The 14,760-nt window shown below is 47.1% G+C and overlaps 1 protein-coding gene across 1 annotated transcript in view; it reads right to left on the minus strand.

Moving 5' to 3' along the window:
- Window positions 1-4,636: 4,636 nt before the first annotated feature.
- Window positions 4,637-14,760, minus strand: part of TTLL8 (tubulin tyrosine ligase like 8) — a 545,909-nt gene continuing 535,785 nt past the window's right edge. The window contains exon 15 of the mRNA XM_029615311.1: window positions 4,637-5,093. Within this exon, the coding sequence (XP_029471171.1) occupies window positions 4,888-5,093 (206 nt within the window). The 3' untranslated portion in view covers window positions 4,637-4,887. The remainder of the gene's footprint in view (window positions 5,094-14,760) is intronic.

Raw genomic sequence — 14,760 nt, forward strand, 5'->3', positions numbered from 1 at the left:
ATTACTTAGTATCTTCATTGTGTGTCCCTTAGTCTTTGTACTTTTTGAATAAGCAAACAACTGATTTGCATTTATCTGTTTTATTCCACTCATTTTATAGACTGCTATCATATTTCTCTTCATTCATTTCTTCTCCAAACTGAAGAACCCTAGCCTCTTTTTTTTTCAATTATTTCTTTATTATGCATTTTCAAAATGTTCTATATAAACATAAACATGTTACTTCACAAATCGAGGTAATCCTAACATTGGATACATACCTAACAAAATATAAACCCAATTCAAACATCATTTTCTCTTATTTCCAAATTAGAACTAATAATGAGGGAGGTCCACATCAAAAACAACATACATTTTCCATAATTAAGCATTATGTGGAATGGCATCATCTTCTTTTAATTCTAAAGCCTCTCCTAGAATCGAATCTTGGTTATTAGCAAGACAAGATTTATCTTTCAGGAAATTTTCTAACTGCAATGGTTCATTGAAACTGAATTTTTCCCCTTGAAATTAATAAAATATCTTGAGGGATATTTCAAATAAAACGTTACTCCTATTTCAAGGGTCTTACTTTTCAGAGTCAAGAACTGCCTTCTACGAGCCTGTGTCGTTCATGAAACATCAGGGAATATATACATTTTTTGGCCACAAAATTGAATATCTTTATTCCTGAAAAATTTCTCCAGCATATACTCTTTATCTCTCTCAGCCATAAAGGATACAAAGAGAACATAAGAACATAAGAAAATGCCATAATGGGACAGACCAAGGGTCCATCAAGCCCAGCATCCTGTTTCCAACAGTGGCCAATCCAGGCCATAAGAACCTGGCAAGTACCCAAAAACTAAGTCTATTCCATGTAACCATTACTAATGGCAGTGGCTATTCTCTAAGTGAACTTAATAGCAGGTAATGGACTTCTCCTCCAAGAACTTATCCAATCCTTTTTTAAACACAGCTATACTAACTGCACTAACCACATTCTCTGGCAACAAATTCCAGAGTTTAATTGTGCGTTGAGTAAAAAAGAACTTTCTCAGATTAGTTTTAAATGTGCCCCATGCTAACTTCACGGAGTGCCCCCTAGTCTTTCTACTATCCGAAAGAGTAAATAACCGATTCACATCTACCTGTTCTAGACCTCTCATGATTTTAAACACCTCTATCATATCCCCCCTCAGTCGTCTCTTCTCCAAGCTGAAAAGTCCTAACCTCTTTAGTCTTTCCTCATAGGGGAGTTGTTCCATTCCCCTTATCATTTTGGTAGCCCTTCTCTGTACCTTCTCCATCGCAATTATATCTTTTTTGAGATGCGGCGACCAGAATTGTACACAGTATTCAAGGTGCGGTCTCACCATGGAGCGATACAGAGGCATTATGACATTTTCTGTTTTATTCACCATTCCTTTTCTAATAATTCCCAACATTCTGTTTGCTTTTTTGACTGCCGCAGCACACTGCACCGACGATTTCAATGTGTTATCCACTATGACACCTAGATCTCTTTCTTGGGTTGTAGCACCTAATATGGAACCCAACATTGTGTAATTATAGCATGGGTTATTTTTCCCTATATGCATCACCTTGCACTTATCCACATTAAATTTCATCTGCCATTTGGATGCCCAATTTTCCAGTCTCACAAGGTCTTCCTGCAATTTATCACAATCTGCTTGTGATTTAACTACTCTGAACAATTTTGTGTCATCTGCAAATTTGATTATCTCACTCATCGTATTTCTTTCCAGATCATTTATAAATTTATTGAACAGTAAGGGGCCCAATACAGATCCCTGAGGCACTCCACTGTCCACTCCCTTCCACTGAGAGTTGCTCTACTATTAATGATATCAGATGACTCCTCTAGAAAAGTGGTAATTCCTATGCTATTTTCTTCACGCATCTTATTGTTTTTATTATATCGAGAGGAAAAATAATATATCTTGGAAATAGCTGGAATTTCTTTATCCACATACATTAAAACCTCTTTCAGGTATTTGACCAACATCTCAGTTGGAGACAATAACCTGGTCATTGGAAAATTAACCAATCTTAAGTTTTTAACTCTTATTAAATTTTCCACATTTTCTATTTCAGTGTGTAAAGAAGTATTATCTTTAATTAGCACATTTTCCAGGTTTTGCATACTACCAATTTTCTCAGATACCTCATTAAGCATAGACTCTGCTGTACTCAATCTTTTACCCTGTTCCAAAATGGAAGTTCTATTAACATTAACTAACGATGAGAGAGATGAGTTTACTTGAGTTAAATTCATGTCGAGCTTAACCAAAACCCTCCAAAGATCCGAGAGAGTTACCTTGGCAGGGTCAACAGAATTAATCTGCGTACTGCCAATAGTCACAACAAGATTTTCCTCATGTGCCTCAATTGAAGAAACGTTGAGGCAAGACGAGGATTCAGAATCACCCGACGCTTCTTGTACAATTTTTGCACTCATGCTTGATGAGTCCTTTCCATCTTGCTGTTCTCCACTCGGACTCCTTTGCGGTTGAGGGGGAGTAGGCTGGTTGCCTGGACTTAGCGAAACTTCAGAAGAGTCTACGTAGTATCCATTACTGGCAGTCCCTGCCGACTCACATGAGCATCCATGGGGCCAATTCTGACTGTTGCAGGCGAAGATGTAATAAATCTGGCTTTTCTTTTTCGCCCCATCAAATCTCCTAAAAATAATTCAATATCCCAGTCCAAGCCAGTCAAAGCCGGTCTAAGCCGCGTGCACCTTCGGCACGCGTGGCTTAGGCAGCACGCCGGCGTCTCTCGGGTTTTAACCTGGTCTCCTGGTGATGACATAAGTTCAGGTTCAGCTGATCTTAATTGCTGGTTCTTTTAGCTACTCACGTCTCCCTGCGCTTACTGTAAACTTAACCAGGGCGGCTTGATGTCCTTCCAACTGCAGAACCAGACCCCTGAACCCTAGCCTCTTTAGCCTTTCTTTATAGGGAAATAATTCCATCTCCTTTATCATTTTGATCACCGTTCTCAGTATCTTTTCTAATTCTACTATATCTTTTATGTGATGTAGCAAACAGAATTGTACAAATATTCAAAGTATGGTCTCACCATGGAGCGATACAGAAGCATTGATATTCTCTGTTTTATTCTCCATTTCTTTCCTAATAATTCCTAGCATTCTATTTGCTTTGTTGGCTGCACAGTGGACTTCAACATACTACTTACAATGAAGCCTAGATTATTTTCCTGGGTGGTGATTCCCAATTTGAGAACATAAGTACATGCCATGCTGGGTCAGACCAAGGGTCCATCAAGCCCAGCATCCTGTTTCCAACAATGGCCAATCCAGGCCAGAAGAACCTAGCAAGTACCCAAAAACTAAGTCTATTCCATGTTACTGTTGCTAGTAATAGCAGTGGCTATTTTCTAAGTCAACTTAATTAATAGCACATAATGGACTTCTCCTCCAAGAACTTATCCAATCCTTTTTTAAACACAGCTACCCTAACTGCACTAACTATATCCTCTGGCAACAAATTCCAGAGTTTAATTGCGCATTGAGTGAAAAAGAACTTTCTCCGATTAGTTTTAAATGTGTCACATGCTAACTTCATGGAGTACCCCCTAGTCTTTCTATTATCTGAAAGAGTAAATAACCGATTCACATCTACCCATTCTAGACCTCTCATGATTTTAAACACCTCTATCATATCCCCCTTCAGCAGTCTCTTCTCCAAGCTGAAAAGTCCTAACCTGTTTAGTCTTTCCTTACATGATATAGTTATAATTTGGGTCGCTCTTCCCTACGTGTATCACTTTGCACTTGTCCATATTAAATGTCATCTGCTATTTGTATACTCAGTCTCTCAGTCTTGAAAGGTCCTCCTCTGGTAATTTAACAACTTTACATAATTTTGAATCATCAGCAAATCTGGTTACCTCACTGTTTCCCATCTCTAGGTCATTTATAAATATGTAAAAAGTAGTGTCCCAATACAGATCCATGGGACACTCCATTATTGACCTTTCTCTTTGAGAAAATTTGCCATTTAGCTCTACTCTCAGTTTTCTATCTTCCAACCAGTTCTCAATCCACATTAGAATGTTACCTCCTATCCTATTACTTTTTAATTTCCTCAAGAGTCTCTCATGAGGTACTTTGTCAAATGCTTCCTCAAAATCCAGATTGCGGCCTTCTTGTGCAATTACCCAAGGATTTTCTTCCCTTCACCTTCCACTTATCTAGTATGGTCATTGCAGTAATGATCCTCTGTCTGGGAGCTATACACCAGGGCTCCCAGTAACTATCAGCCCTGATTCTGGTCTTTAGATGTTGCCACCGGGTGAAGACCATGACTCTTCCCCCCTGCAGAAGCTACGAACACTGCCTGAACAGCATCCCTAGCCCTAGCTAGCCAGGAAGCAGAGGACCTGACTAAGAAATCGAACCAGAGACCTTCCCCATATGCACTGAAGGTAATTTTCAAAGGACGTATTCACATAAATGTAACATACTATCGTAGCAATTTTCAAAAGCCCATGCATGTGCTTAAAGTGCACTTACATGCATAAAACCTATTAACAATTCAATGACATATACTGTGGCATTTTTCAAAAGCTTACTTATAAGTGTAAAACTAATTTATATGTGTAAAACCAAATTTTAAGTGTATACTTCCTTTTGAAAATTACCCTCCCCCCATCCCATGTAAGCTCCTTCTGAGTAACAATGTCAGCGACAGCAAGTTGGCCAAGGGTCTGATCCAGTCTGCAATCTGATACTCTATTACTACATATTCCACCTCTTATTTTTTCATCACCCTGTCATAACTCTTTCAACTTCTAGTTTCATCAAGCCCTGTAAGCTATATTATTTTTAAGAGAGACAATAGTGAACCCAGGTTTTGTGCTTCAAGCTTTTAAGGTAGCTTTAGGATGGACAATTCTACGAGAACCCTCCATTTTGTTTGACACTTTTGCAGGGATAGCATCAACATTTGCATGTGAACCTCCTTGTAGTATAGTTGCAGAGAAAGAGTTGCAGTGCTTGCAGGTCCGATTAAACTGGAAAGGGCCTTTGCAAAATAAGCATGGAATCTTGCCACTGTTTTGCAAACCTTTGAAAAACAGAAAACAAAACATTAGATTCACATTCCAGATTTCATAAACGCAGTAGATGTCCGTGACAAACTATTTGAAAACTTGTGAGATTTTGGTGTCCAATAATACACTGCTGTGGTAGTGAGCCTGAAGTGCAGGACTGGCTGAACATTATCTGGTTTGTCTGTCTTTATGGAGTGGTCTTGCTTAATTCTCCTAATGCTCCTCCTAGACTCTCTTGATTTCAATCCCATTTCCCCTGACCTGCCCCCACCCCTCTCTCCCTAAGTGTTAAGCTGGCTCTGAGTTCACTTTTCCAGTGGGGGAATGGATTCTTGAAAGCAATGTACTAAAAGCTCAATTGCTTGTGAGGTCACCAGCACAGGTTTGGGAAGTCCTGTTTTAACATAATGGGAGGTGTAAAGGCAAAGAAGAATAATGAACAGAGCTAGAACAATGTAGGCAGTTATGCTTGAATGGCTGATAGTTGGGAACTAGTCTTAGCTACAGCAGTATAGGTGGGCCAACTGAGCAGACTGGGTGGGCCGCCTAGTCCTTATCTGAGGACATCTACTATGTTTATAAAGAAAGAATTGTAAGAGATTGGGCTAACTTAATTACTGGAGGATGCTGGTGACAGACAAACCAGTTTAATTTTGGTTTCCTGGTTCACAATGTTACCAGAATATACTGAACATGCTTGCCCTGTCGTTAATTTTTGCCTATATTGTGCACAATGATATAATTCAAGGTGAAGGTAATATGGGTCACTGCATAATTAATGTAATACTAATTGAGTGACATTTGTGAGAAAGTTAGAAATAGGTATGGTTATCTGCACCAAATTAAAATCTAGGGCATGGGATACAGAAGCTACAATTTTCAGAGTGGCAATGTTGAGATACACTGTTTATTTCCAAACATATATATTCTGCTTTTTTCCAGACCAGTATCAAAGTAGATTACAATATATTAGTATGGCTTAACAAGTCAGTACCATAACAGACTCACGAACTTTGACAAACAGTAAACAATAAACTCTGTTAATCTCCAAGGCAAGTGCACATGAATGGTAGAACTTAATTCATTTAACAAAGCAGACTGAGATAACAATATCTTGTAGTGGACTAAGAATAAGAATCAGCTTCTAGAGTAATAGCTCTATTTGCCCTCCACGATAAGTACTCATAGGTGGCAGGCCAAGGTCAGTTTAACAAACAGACTGGGAGAAGGTCTGGTTAAATAGTCATGCAAAGTGAGGTAGCACGGCTCAAGGTGGATGGGGAGAAAAAGGTTAGTTTTGTGGGTGGCAGAGAAGGAGAGGCAAGACAGGCTCTCTGTGAGGATCAGAGTTCTCCTGCCAGGATATAGGGAGTGAAAAGAGGTGCAAGATACTTCGGGGCCTGTTTGTACACACATTTGTTGGTTGAAACAGAGGATCTTGAATTTTATCCTAGCTGCAATAGGCAGCCAGTGAAGACTGTAAAGGCTGGGCATCATGTGGTCTGAAAATTTGGTGCCTACTAGGAGTCTGGCTGCTGTGCTTTGTACGAGTTGTATAATCATTAAAGAACAGAATTTGCTGTTCTATCATTGTAATTATAAAAGCTATTTTTTTGAGCTTATTACCTTAATATTTTGTGCATTTCACCTTTATTCTCAATGCCTACACAATTAATGGAAGTGTTTTTTTCAATTTTTTATCACATCTTAAAATTATTTTGGAGTAGGTCGAAGGTTTCATACATGTGTGTAGGCGTCCCTGCACTGTTAATGCAATATAATCATTAACCTCCTACCACCTCCGTGAGAGATTTTATGCTCTATTTTATGAAAATTTAAAGTCCCAAAACTTTCACAACATCCATGGTATAATTGGCTGGGTGTTACCTTCGTTGATGTTTGAACTTATAACTTGATGATTTTCCAAGCAGATGCCTTCCAACCTCCTGTGTACTGTCTGGCTTAAATTTGAATCTCAATCCCGACACGCTCGTGTTTCAGACTACGCGTCTTTCTTCAGGGGAGTCTCTCTGTAAAATGAAGCTCCGACAGTCTTATTATATCGCTGCATTTTTATATTCAAGCTGCCAATATTAGAAGTTGTTTCTCCTCTCCATACCATCCAACATGACACCGTGGATGTCGCCTGACCTGTTCAATACCAGTTCCATTATAAATACTTAAACCCGGGCATGTCTGTTGGCCAATCAGTGAACTTTAAATTTAATTTTACCTATCAGAGGCTCTATCGATGTAAAAAAATGGCTAATGGATTACTATTTCACCTGTGTCCAATTGTGTATGTGCCTTTATGTACTAATCCACTCTATGTGACGTGTGGCCTTTAAATCAGGCCTGACAGAAAACTGTATGTTACTTGCACTATAATTCTTTACAAACAATCGGACCTGGTGGAACTGTAAGCTTCGTGGACCCTTGGGCCGATCGGAACCAGAAGATGGACTGCCTTTGGAGAGGCTGTGATACCGGTTCCAACCGGGAGGCGGCGAAGGCGGGCTTGTGGACTGCTGAGAGGAAGGCACGAAGAGCCCTATGCGACCAAGGGCCAGGAGAAGAGGCTGACCTGGTGGAAGGTGATGTTCGCCCTGGAAGCCGGTACTCCCCCGAGAGGAGCTCGTAAGAGTCCGGCCGCTGGGACTTAGGAGATTCGCCCTGGAAGCCGGTGTCCCCCCGGGAGGAGCCCGTAGGAACCCGGCCGCTGGGACTTAGGAGATCTCTACCAACAAAGTCGTTGCTCACCAGGCCAGGGTCAGGTGTGGGAGGATCGCCGTCAGCCAGTCCGGGTCCGGAGCCAGGGGGTCGTCGTCAGCCAGTCCGAGTCAAGAGCCAGAGGGATACCGTAAGCCAAACCGAGTCGAAAGCCAGAAACCACCGAAGCCAAGCTGAAGTCAGGAACCGGGAAGAACCACGAGCCAATCCGAAGTCAAAAACCAGAAGATCAAGCGACGAGCAGGAACACAGCAACTGGGAGCAGGACGAACCTGGGAACCTCGTTGCAAGGCAAAATCCAAGTCCAGCTGCAGGGTTTAAATACCCTGCAGCGTCTGATGTCATCAGGGAGCGTCCTGTGCATTTCCCGCGCTGGCCCCTTTAAATTCTGGCCTAAGACGCGCGCGTCTAGGGGGCGGGGCTAAGTGCCGAACGACGCCGGCTGCTCCGGCGAGGCGAAGAGGAGGCAGCAGAGGGCCCTGCAGGCCCGGGAGAGAGCGCCCGACGTCGGGGCCGCGGCAGCGGGGGTCCGCGGAGGCCTGGGGGGCATGAGGCAGCGCCAGAGCCGCGGTCAGGTAGGCGGCGATCCCGGGGCTGACCCCGGGATCGCAACAGTACCCCCCCTCCTACGCCCCCGTCCGGGGGGCCGGGGCTTGTCCGGATGTCGGAGGTGGAACTGCCGAAGAAGGTCCTTATCCAGGATGTGGGACGAAGGCTCCCAAGAATTCTCCTCCGGGCCGTATCCCTCCCAAGACAGTAGGTACTCCCAGCGGTGGCGACGGAAGCGGACATCCAAAACCTTTTTAACCGTGTAGATGACGTCCGGATCCGAGGAAACATTGGAAGGTACTGGCGGGGAAGCCCTAAATCGAGAGAGCACCAACGGTTTGAGGTGGGACATGACTGAACATAGAGCCGGACATCCTCCTTCACTCGTGGCCACCAATAAAACTCGGTGAGCAACTCAAGGGTTCGAGCAATCCCAGGATGGCCAGCCGTCAAGGAGTCGTGTGCCCATGCCAGAACCTTCTTCCGAGAACGGATTGGAACCACCGTTCTCCCCTCGGGTCCTAAGTCAGAGGCTGCCAGTAGGACTTTAGCTGGGTCCAATATGTACTGAGGGGTCTCGGTAGCGTCATCAACTTCTGTGGTGCGGGAGAGAGCATCCGCCCGGACATTCTTCGCTTCGGGTCGGTAGTGAAGCGAGAAGTCGAACCGACTAAAAAAGAGGGACCAGCGGGCTTGTCGGGGATTGAGTCTCTGAGCATGAGACAAGTACTGCAGATTCTTATGGTCGGTATATACTATGATCGGGTGTTGGGCGCCCTCCAACCACTGCCGCCATTCCTCGAACGCTAATTTTATGGCCAGCAGCTCTTTGTCGCCAATCCCGTAATTCTTCTCTGCCGGTGAAGACTTGCGGGAGAAGAATGAGCAAGGCCGGGTTTTGCCGGTCGGGGAGATTTGGAGCAGCACCGCCCCTACCGCGACATCAGAAGCATCCACCTCTACTATAAACTGACACCAACTGTAACTGGATCCTCCCATTGTAATCCTGTCAGTGCCTGTATGCACCAACTGCAATGGCCACATATCTGATGTCCCTTTATTACATCTGCTAGTACAGTTGGAGCAAGTTCAACGTGTACTAATTTATCACTGATATTTCTGCCCCGTGTGGTAGCAAACAACGGGAGTTCTTTAAACACTTCATGAAGGATGAGAACATGCCAATGCCGTTTAATAGCAGCAATGATGATTCCTACTGCTGTAGACTGTTGTAATACACATACTGTTGAGATTACTTACCTGATAATCTCCTTTTCCTTAGTGTATGCAGATGGACTCAAAACAAATGGGTATAGTGTGCTCGTGCTAGCAGTTGGAGACGGATCTGACGTCAGCACAGGTACATATACCCCCACAGGAATTGTAGCAAATCAGTAATCTTCCTTGCAAAGCTTTTATGGATATATGTGTGACTGACCGATCGATTAAATGAACAGGATTTACCCTGACCAATGATGGTAGCTGGAGACAGCCAGTGTACTCAGCCGGAAGGCGTCGACACCCGGCAGGGTGGATGCCCTATATAAGAAAACATGGCTTACCGTGAGTCGGCGAATCCCCATGTATACCGGCAGCCGGGCGGGATGCTGAGTCCATCTGCATACACTAAGGAAAAGGAGATTATCAGGTAAGTAATCTCAACATTTCCTAGCGTGTAGCAGATGGACTCAAAACAAATGGGATGTACAAAAGCTACTCCCGGACTGGGCGGGAGGCTGCCCGAGGACCGTTTAGGATTGCCCTCACAAATGCTGTGTCCTCCCGAGCCTGGACGTCCAGACGGTAGAATCTGGAGAAGGTATGGAGGGAGGACCACGTTGCCGCTTTACATATCTCTGCAGGCGACAGCAGCTTAGTTTCTGCCCAAGAGGCCGATTGTGCTCTGGTAGAATGAGCCTTGACCTGTAGAGGCGGTGGTTTTCCCGCCTCTACGTAGGCTGCCTTGATAACTTCTTTAATCCAGCGGGTGATGGTTGGCCATGAGGCCGCTTCCCCTTGCTTCTTCCCGCTGTGCAGGATGAAGGTCCGTCTTTCGTACTGCTTCTGACATTTCCAGGTATCTGGACAGCAGTCTGCCGATGTCGAGATGGCGTAGCATTCGACCTTCTTCTGACTTCTTCAAACCTTCCGTGGTAGGCAAGGATATGGTTTGGTTGAGGTGAAAGTGTGAGACCACTTTGGGTAAAAAGGATGGAACTGTGCGAAGATGGATAGCCTCTGGAGTGATTCTGAGAAATGGATCACGGCAGGATAGTGCTTGTAGCTCTGAAATGCGGCGTGCTGAACACACAGCCAGCAAGAACACCATCTTCAAGGTTAACAAACGGAGAGACAGGCCTCGAAGGGGCCTGAAGGCGGATCCCGCTAGAAATTCCAATACTTGGTTGAGGTTCCACAGGGGCACTGGCCACTTCAGTGGCGGGCGAATGTGTTTGACTCCTTTCAGGAAACGTGAAACATCTGGGTGTTTGGCAATGGTGGTGCCGTCACTCCTGGGGCCGTAGCAAGACAGCGCTGCTACCTGAACCTTGATGGAGCTGAGGGACAGACCCTTCTGAAGTCCATCTTGTAGGAAGTCCAAAATGATAGGAATCTTAGCGGCATGTGAATTGGTGCTGTGAGAGTCGCACCAGGCTTCAAAAACTCTCCAGATCCTGATATATGTCAGTGATGTGGAGAACTTACGTGCTCGGAGAAGTGTATCTATTACCGGCTCCGAGTATCCTCTTTTCTTCAGTCTAGCCCTCTCAATGGCCAGACCGTAAGAGAGAATTGAGCCGGATCCTCGTGGAGGATGGGGCCTTGCCGTAGCAGGTACCTGTATGGAGGCAGAGGTAGAGGGTTCCCTGCCAGTAGTCTTCTCATGTCTGCGTACCAGGGTCTTCTTGGCCAGTCCGGGGCCACTAGAAGAACCAGGCCTCGGTGCCGCTGAATCTTGTGTACAATGGCGCCCAGCAGGGGCCATGGAGGAAAGGCGTATAGCAGGATCCCCTGAGGTCACGGCTGTACCAGGGCATCGATCCCCTGGGCTCGAGGATCCCGCCTGCGGCTGAAATATCTGGGAACTTGAGCGTTGGACCTGTCCGCTAATAGGTCCATGGCTGGCGTCCCCCATTGATCCACAATTATCTGAAAAGCTGTGGGCGACAGCTGCCATTCCCCCGGGTTTAGGCTTTCTCTGCTGAGGAAGTCTGCCGTGGTGTTGTCCTTCCCGGCGATGTGGATGGCGAAGATGTCCTGGAGATTTGCTTCTGCCCAAATCATCAGGAGAGTTATCTCTAGGGACACTTGGCTTCTGGTTCCACCCTGTCGGTTGATGTATGCCACCATGGTGACGTTGTCTGACATCACTCTGACCGCTCTGTTTCGAAGTCTGTGGGCAAATCGCAGGCACGCTAGCCTGACTGCCCGTGCCTCTAGTCAGTTGATGTTCCACCTTGACTCTTCTCTGGTCCACCGCCCTTGGGCGGTAAGCTCCTTGCAGTGTGCTCCCCATCCGTTCAGGCTGGCATCTGTGGTGAGCAGGATCCAGGTTGGAGAGGACATTCTTGACCCCCGGCTCATGTGGCCGGGCTGCAACCACCACCGTAGCTGATACCACACTCTGGTCGGTAGAGGCAGGTGTATGGTATAGTTCCGTGATCGTGGGCTACATCGAGATAGAAGGGCGCGTTGCAATGGTCTCATATGAGCCCGCGCCCATGGCACCACCTCCAGAGTGGATGCCATGAGGCCGAGGACCTGTAGGTAATCCCGAGCTGTGGGCCGGCTGGCGCTCAGCAGGACCTGCAGATGACTCTGGAGTTTTGACTTTCTCTTGGAGGTCAGGCTGACCTTGTCTTCTCGGGTGTCGAATTGGACCCCTAGGGATTCCAGCGACTGGGACGGCTGTAGGGAGCTCTTGTTTATGTTGGCTACCTATCCGAGGCTTTCCAGAAGAGATATAACTCTGTTGGTTGCCCGGTGGCTCTCCTCCGGTGACTTTGCCCTGATCAGCCAATCGTCCAGGTAGGGATGGACGAGAATTCCTTCCTTCCTGAGTGCCGCCGCCACTACTACTATGACTTTGGTAAAGATCCGCGGCGCGGTGGCTAACCCAAAGGGTAGAGCTTGGAACTGGAAGTGCTGATTCAGGACTTTGAAGCGTAAATAGCGCTGGTGATCCCGATGGACTGGGATATGTAAATAGGCTTCCGACAGATCTAGGGAGGTGAGAAACTCCCCTGGCTGTACTGAATTCTTGACAGACCGTAGAGTTTCCATGCGAAAGCTGGGGACCCGTAGGTGTCGGTTGACTGACTTGAGGTCCAGGACGGGCCTGAAAGTGCCCTCCTTCTTGGGTACTATGAAATAAATGGAATAATGCCCAGAATTTCTCTCTCCTGCAGGTACCGGGATTATGGCTTTTAGGGCCAGGAGCCTCTGTAAGGTCACTTCTAGCGCCGCGTTCTTGAGCGGTGAACAAGGAGATTCCACAAACTTGTTCGGCAGAAGCCGAAGGAACTCCAGGTAATATCCTTCTCGGATGATGGCGAGGACCCACTGGTCTGAAGTGATCGCGACCCACCTGCGGTAGAAGAGGGTTAGCCTGCCCCCTATGGCTGCTACCCCAGGCTGGGTCGGCTGATTGTCATTGTGGGATGCGGCCGGAGCCAAAACCCGAGCCGATGCTCTTCTTGTTGTGCTTAGTCCAAAAGGGCTGGTTCCTGGCCTGGGAACGAGGTGCTCGATAGCGCGTCCTGTAAGGGTTGAAGAGCTGAGAATTTCTACCTCTGGATGGTCTAAGAAAAAGAACGCTGGCTCCTCCTTGACCTGTCTTCTGGTAGACGGGGTAATGGAGAGGCACCCCATTTAGTAGCCCAGTTCTCGAGATCGCTGCCGAACAGTAGGGAACCCTTAAAGCGCATTCTTGTGAGTCGTGTCTTGGAGGACGAGTCGGCCGCCCAATTACGTAGCCAAAGCTGTCTCCTGGCCGCCACTGAGGAGGACACTCCCTTGGCTGCCTTACGGACGAGGTCGGAGGCTGCGTCAGTGAGAAATGCAAGAGCTGATTCCATGTCTTCTCCCTGGGTGTTGTTTCTCACTTGTGATAAACAGGAACGTGTCACCACGGTGCAGCAGGTCGCGATTCGTAGGGACATGGCTGCTACCTCAAAAGCTTGTTTCAGAATGGAGTTCATGCGTCGGTCATGCGTATCCTTGAGGGCCGCTCCCCCCTCAACTGGAATGGTGGTGTGCTTCACTATTGCGTTAACTATGGCGTCTACCTTGGGGCACGCCAACAGCTCCTTGGACACCGGATCCAGAGGGTACATGCCTGCCAAGGCCCGACCCCCTTTGAATGAGGTCTCCAGTGCCTTCCATTCCAGATCAATTAGCTGCTGTGCTGCTTGTAGGAGGGGAAAATGGTGAGCCGTTTGGCACAGGCCCTCTAACAGGGGGTTCATTTTAGGGTCCCCTGGGGTGTCCTGGCCCGGAATGGCCAGTTCAGATAGGCATTGTGAGACCAGGCCTGAAAGATCCTCTTTCCGAAAGAAGCGCCTCATGGTCCGATATGGTTCTATCTCCGAGGGAAGTTCACCCTCCTCGGGGGGCTCCTCATTTTCCTCGGAGCAATCCGAATCCCCATAATCGGGGCTGTCGGGTGGCGAGTGGCCGTGCCTAGGTCTCGAGGGTCCAGGGGCCGGATCAACCGGGACGGAAAGACCCATTCGAGGAGCAGACTGCATCTGGACAAAGGCGTGAATCCCCTTGAATAATTCCACCCAGGAAAGCGAAGCCGGATCTGGCCGTAGGGGCACCAGGTCTCTCGGGTTCCCTGGCTGCTCGCCGCGGCCTGCTAAGTCCGGCGTGCTCCCTGAGGAACCGCTGGGCTGGGACCGGTCCTGTCCTGGAACTCCCATGGCCTCCTCACATTGGGCACACAGTGAGTCTGCTTCCTTGCTCTGTGTGGCTCTGAGGTTGCATGCTGAGCAGAGGCTTAGAGCTTTCAAGCCTGATTCTGGAGATGCCGGCTCTGCGGACATATGGGCTCTCTTATGCTCCATTCGCCTGAAATTCGGTGTCGCCCAATGATGTGCGCCTAACAAGTGCGCTTAACAGCATGCGCCTAGAACGGGCGTCTTATAATGTGCGCCTATGAACAGGCGTCTTATAATGTGCGCCTATAAACGGGTGTCTTACACTGTGCGCCTATAAACGGGTGCCGTATAAATATGCGCGTAGTCAATGTGCGCCTATCGCGTGCGCTAACAACGTGCGCCTATCGCATGCGCTAACAACGTGCGCCTATCGTGTGCGCTGAGCAACGTGCGCTTAGTTGGCGAAGGTGCGTAGGCAGGCAAAATGGCGACCTCCTTGGCGGGCTGCCTCGTAGGCAGG

The sequence above is a fragment of the Rhinatrema bivittatum genome, chromosome 9, assembly GCF_901001135.1.
Source record: "Rhinatrema bivittatum chromosome 9, aRhiBiv1.1, whole genome shotgun sequence".
In the NCBI taxonomy this organism is placed as follows: domain Eukaryota; kingdom Metazoa; phylum Chordata; class Amphibia; order Gymnophiona; family Rhinatrematidae; genus Rhinatrema; species Rhinatrema bivittatum.